Source organism: Neltuma alba, unplaced genomic scaffold (assembly GCF_004799145.2).
Source record: "Neltuma alba isolate B1F8T4 unplaced genomic scaffold, ASM479914v2 tig00012192_pilon, whole genome shotgun sequence".
In the NCBI taxonomy this organism is placed as follows: domain Eukaryota; kingdom Viridiplantae; phylum Streptophyta; class Magnoliopsida; order Fabales; family Fabaceae; genus Neltuma; species Neltuma alba.
In genome coordinates, this window is record NW_021636732.1 from 657,296 (window position 1) to 662,521 (window position 5,226).

Here is a 5,226-nt window from a genome sequence, read left to right on the forward strand (position 1 = left end):
TAATTTACTCATAAATAACAATAATATTAACTACTACAGTGGAGTAAAGGTAACGGTTAGAGGTGGATGGACAGGAAAAAGTGGGGGGGGGGGGAACAGAGAGAGAGAGAGAGAGAGAGAGAGGAGAAGAATGTTAATCAATTATAGAAAAGCAAATTGCACGTGGAATGATGTGTATTATTCGTAAGTTTAGTATGTATGCGATAATATAAGTAAATCTCTTTTACTTGGACTCCGTAAAAGACACAGGGAAATAAACCCTGGGAATCCTTTTTAGCCATCTGTGATTAGTAATTGGGTTAAATCTAATAGTTAGGGGCAAGCACTAATTTAACAGTAAGAGGGAGTAATTAAGTTGGGATCAATACGGAACGAGCTGTGAATGTGCCGTACACAACACTAAGGGTGGAAACAGGTCAGGCTTTGCTCTTAACAGGCCAGGCCTGTTTTGGAGTCTATTGGCCTGAGCCTGGCTTGTGGCCTGTTACAGGCTTACTTTTCAGTCTGAGCCTGGCCTGAAGCCTGTTAAAAGGCCTGTATTTTAAAAAATTCAAATTATAATAATTAATTTTTAAAAAAAGCTAAGATAAAAAAAACGTATATAATAATTTAATTTTTAGTCTTGTCTTTTATTTAAATTTTAGTATCATAAGTACTATTTTAAATCTTAATTATAATTTATAAGAATATTATTGAAAACTAATTGTAATTATATGTTAAAATTTGGAATAAGACTACGTTTAAGTACACACAAAAAATTAAAATTAAGACAAATAAATAAAGAGGAAAACAATACTAATTTTATAATGAATAAAGAGGGTATCATACTTAAATTAACATAATACGTAAGTTAGTTAATTTATCATTCTTGGAACAAAATTTTTCTTTCCTATTTTCTTTATATTTTTAAGATTTAAAAATCACATTATTTATTGATATTATTATTTTAAATTATATTTTTATCTTCACTTGTCATCTAAACTTCAAAATCTAAGAAAAGATTAAGCTATTAATTATATATTAAAATTAAAAAATAAATTAAAAGAGCACATTAACAATAATAGCATTAATTAATTTTTTCATATATTATGATTATAATTTCCTGACAGGCCCAGGCAGATTTAACAGGCTTAACAGGCTTTTTAAAAAGCCTAAACCTAGTCTGTTTAACTAAAGAGGCCTTCAAACAGGCCAGAGCCCTTTTTTTTGGAAAACAGGCCAGGCCATAGGCCCTGACAGGCCGCCTAGCCTGTTTCCACCAGGAAAAGTTCAAAAAAAGAAAGAAAGAGAGGAACATGCCGTGCAATGCATGATGCTCATTATGATGCATTCTTTATTATACTCTTTTTTTTTTCCCCACTGTAGTTTTGTTTTACTTCAAATAGTGGTAAATTCCAATTTATTGATTAATCTACTGTTTTGCTTAATTAAGGACATGGGTGCGATCAAGAGCTAATCCGTGCGTGATTATGTACAGATAATTGGATCCTAAGATTGACGAGTAGATTAAAGTGGGGTTTTGTCCTTTTCAGTGCACCCATTAATAATTAATAATATTAATAATATATCAATCTATATTATAGTGTGTGATCTCCCTATCTTGTTCCATGATCTCCGTTAAAGCGTTACTTAGATTTCAAGGCATCGACCCCTGATACGAAGTTCAAAAAAGGAAAAGCTAATAAGGTCGCTGGGGATCCTTCTGTTTGGGGGAAAAAAGAAACATTGATTCCGGCCTTTATCTATTATTTTCTGTCAATGCGCTGGGGTCCTTACATGATTATAATTAATAATGATAAATAAATATTCCTGCTGGCACAAAAAAATAATATATAAATACTTCAATTTTGTCTTTGTGTGAGAAAGATATCATAAATTTTAATCTCATTGGCCCAAATATACTCACGACGTGAGTCGTGGATTATTTGATTATCCACCCTACACAAATACAAATGCATTTTCTTTGTAATAAGCAAAATGCTCCTTGTTTGGGCCTTAATAAGGCTTAATGATACTAAGTATCTCTATTAAATTTTTTTTAAGCAGGATGTTGTGAATTTGAATTTTCTATAAAGAGTAGGATACATGTATGCGTTGTGATTAAAAAATACTACCTCCGGTCCTAATTATAAGACCCAGTTGACTAATTTGAGGAGATTAAGGAAGTAAGTTAAGTTAGTTATTTGTAACAAATAAGTGTTGTCATTCCTAAAATATCCTTGCTAATTAAGTGTGTTGGCTAGAACTATCATTATTAGAAGGACTATCTTGGGAAAAAATGCATAAATATGAGAGACAAAATGGATTGGGGTCTTATAATTAGGACCAAACTAAAAGTCAAATAGGGTCTTATATTAAGGACCGGAGGTAGTATATATAGAAAAGGGTCCAAGCCAAATGTATTCTCTTGTGACATGAAGAATTGCTTCTTATGCTGATCTAATTAAATTGCTAGTCCATACTTTACGATACACGAGTGTATTCGTAAGCACACATTCTATGTTATACTATCTCTCGTATTTAATATAAGAACTATTTTAATTTTTAATTTGATTTTAAATATAAGAACCCAATTTATTTTGTCTCTCATATTTTTCTGTTTTTTTCAAAATAGTTTTTCTTGTAGTTACACAGGTTAAAAATTCAATCAAATAGTAGTTTTAGCTAATACATGATTTGCAACGGTATTTTAAGAAAGACAACACCTAATTATTACAAATAATAACAAACTTTCTTAACCTACTTAAATTTGTCAACTAATTTTTATATTAAGGACAAGAGATAGCATATGGATTAATATGTGTGTATATAAAAATTTAAAAATAAACCTGGTTGATGTTATTTAAAATTAAAAGACTAAAGGAGGCACAGCAAAGAATTGTTTTTACCATGATGGGTCGTGAGGAAAGCAAAAATACTTTTATGAGTCGGATCTGGTCCTGGAATAACATTAGAATCAACGAATGCCATTTTTACGTTTATTTCATAACATCCAACCCATTGCACAGGATATAATACGCAGCCACGGTTAACTTTTGCATCGAGAACAACGTGGACGTGTTTCATGCGTCATAAAGTCACAACGCAGAAGCCTGAGGCTGTTGGCTCAGGAAACTAGCATCAGCATTCTCGTCGCTGCAATAGAGACAAGGATGTTGCACGAAGCCTCTGGACCGAAGGATCTTCCTCGCCCTTACAACAACCTCCCTATTACTCAACGGAGCTGGATCATCCTTGAGCACCATCTGAACGGCGTTGCTGAATGCTCCGTAGGCCTTTCCGCCGGTGACGGCGGGGTCCATGTCGGCAGAGGTTTCGTCTGCCTGGCACCCACTGAGCAGAATCCCCTCGTCGGGCTTCAAAGGCGGGAACAAATCACGCTCCAGAAATGGCGCCCTGAACCTCAAACTGGCTTCGGATCCGAAGAACTCCAACAAGTGGGTTCCCACGTCGGAGCTGCTTATGTTTGTTAAGGACGCGAGTTGTTGTAATACGTCGGAGAAGGGGATGGTCTTAGGTTTGGAGTTAAGGTTCATTGTGGTCTCGTTTTGGACAGCTGAAGATGGCCCTATTTGTTCCTTCTCTTTGTCAATCAGCCCTCCACTATGGCACGAGTCCGACAGAATCGTCAGACTCGCTCCTTTGGGCACCCGGTTCACCAATTGCCTCAAGTCCAAATCTGCACATTAAGAATTGTGTCAACTTCAATTCTATTCTATTTCCACATTAATAAGGTGGCTAAAAGTGAAGAAAACGAACCAGTGATGAGATTGAAATCACAGGGGATGATGGCTTCTTCGTGGCGAAAGGGGAAGGCAGGTTTCATGGAGGGGATTCTGGTTCCGTGTCCACTATAGTGAAAGTAGAGGACATCCCCTGGTTGAGCTTGATCAACCATGCGAGAAAGAGCCTGCTTGATGTTAGCTCCAGTGGGCATGGTTGAACCTGAAGGAGCATTAACTTCATCAGTGAGTAACTCAATATTGGAGGGAGCGAACCCAAATCTCTTGATCAGAGTGTCTCGCATGGCCAACACATCGTTTATGCAGCCACGCAGTTCATTTGGAGTGTTGGGGTAGTTGCACCCGACCAATACAGCCAACCTCTTCCTTCTAATTCCTTCCATTCTTTAATGCTGTCTTGTTTTGCAGGTTGGATTTGGAATAATATGCTGGTGAATGATGGTGGACTCTTCATTGGCTACAGCTTTTATATGTGGAGGCCGACTTGTTTTGCTTTGGATTTCATACAAGTAACCCTTGTGTGCATTTTTTATTGGCGTTCAAGTGAGGGAAGTTAGATGATTGGACATTGATTTAAGCATTTTCATTGTCATAAGAAATCCATGAAGGCTTCAGCGACCAATAATTAAAGAGTAGGGTTTCATGCCACAGCTTACGCGTCTGGCTCGACATTTTTAATTTGCATTTATGATAGTCGATTTTGGTGATGTTCATTTTTATTGATTGCAGAACATGCAAGTCAAAAGCAGAATGAAAGCCTTCAGAATCCCGTACAAGCATGTTCTTAATTGTTGCTTTCTATGGGAGTTTTGAGATTGTGACTCTTATCCATTCGTCAACCACTTTAAACGCTGTACGGGTCTCTCGTCGATCAATCGTATTATAAAATATTTGTTTTCCTTTGTCAAATAACAAGCGGATGATTTAGAACATTGAAGCTTAGACACAAACTTCAGCGATCTTTTGTTTAAAAGATGGTATTGACATATGCTAGCTCCCATCCTTAACATGAGGGAGCTAATTTAATATTTAATTTAGTTTTACATATAGATCCTAAATTTATTTTTTCAAAATAGTCATTATAGTAGTTACACATATTAAAAATTTTATCAAAAGATAATTATAGCTAATACATATAATTAGCAAGGATATTCTAGAAAAAAAATACATATTTATTACAAATAACTGGTTTATTAAACTTCTTTAATTTACTCAAATTAATCAATTAAATTTTATATTAAACAGTTAGCTTTTATATTAAAAATGTAATGTAGTATAATTTTCCACCAACGTGCAAGCAAATACAATTCTCATACAGCGTTGTGCATTGCTTACCCCCCAGGTCATCCAACCATCCATTCTTCGTGTTTCATTTAGTATATTTAAAAATAAGAATGAATTAGCAAATCGAGAAGATACGTGACGAATTAGGATGTGTGTACTTCAAATGTATCGAGCACGTCAAAATGTTCAAAAGGGGCAA

At 35.2% G+C, this 5,226-nt stretch overlaps 1 protein-coding gene across 1 annotated transcript; it reads right to left on the bottom strand.

The window, feature by feature from the left end:
- Positions 1–3,009: 3,009 nt before the first annotated feature.
- LOC114724535 (metacaspase-9-like) lies at positions 3,010–4,157 on the bottom strand. The gene is made up of 2 exons (XM_028910894.1): positions 3,760–4,157; positions 3,010–3,679 (listed from the first exon to the last, which is right to left on the bottom strand). Exons 1-2 carry the CDS (start codon positions 4,124–4,126, stop codon positions 3,078–3,080), a joined length of 969 nt encoding a protein of 322 aa, XP_028766727.1. The 5' UTR covers positions 4,127–4,157; the 3' UTR covers positions 3,010–3,077.
- Between the last annotated feature and the right edge of the window lie 1,069 nt (positions 4,158–5,226).

Bases quoted from the DNA above. Each gene is read 5' to 3' on its own strand.
- LOC114724535 (XM_028910894.1), bottom strand. From the start codon at position 4,126: ATGGAAGGAATTAGAAGGAAGAGGTTGGCTGTATTGGTCGGGTGCAAC. The intron at 3,680-3,759 runs GTTCGTTTTCTT...CTTAATGTGCAG, and splicing joins TGATTTCAATCTCATCACTG to ATTTGGACTTGAGGCAATTG.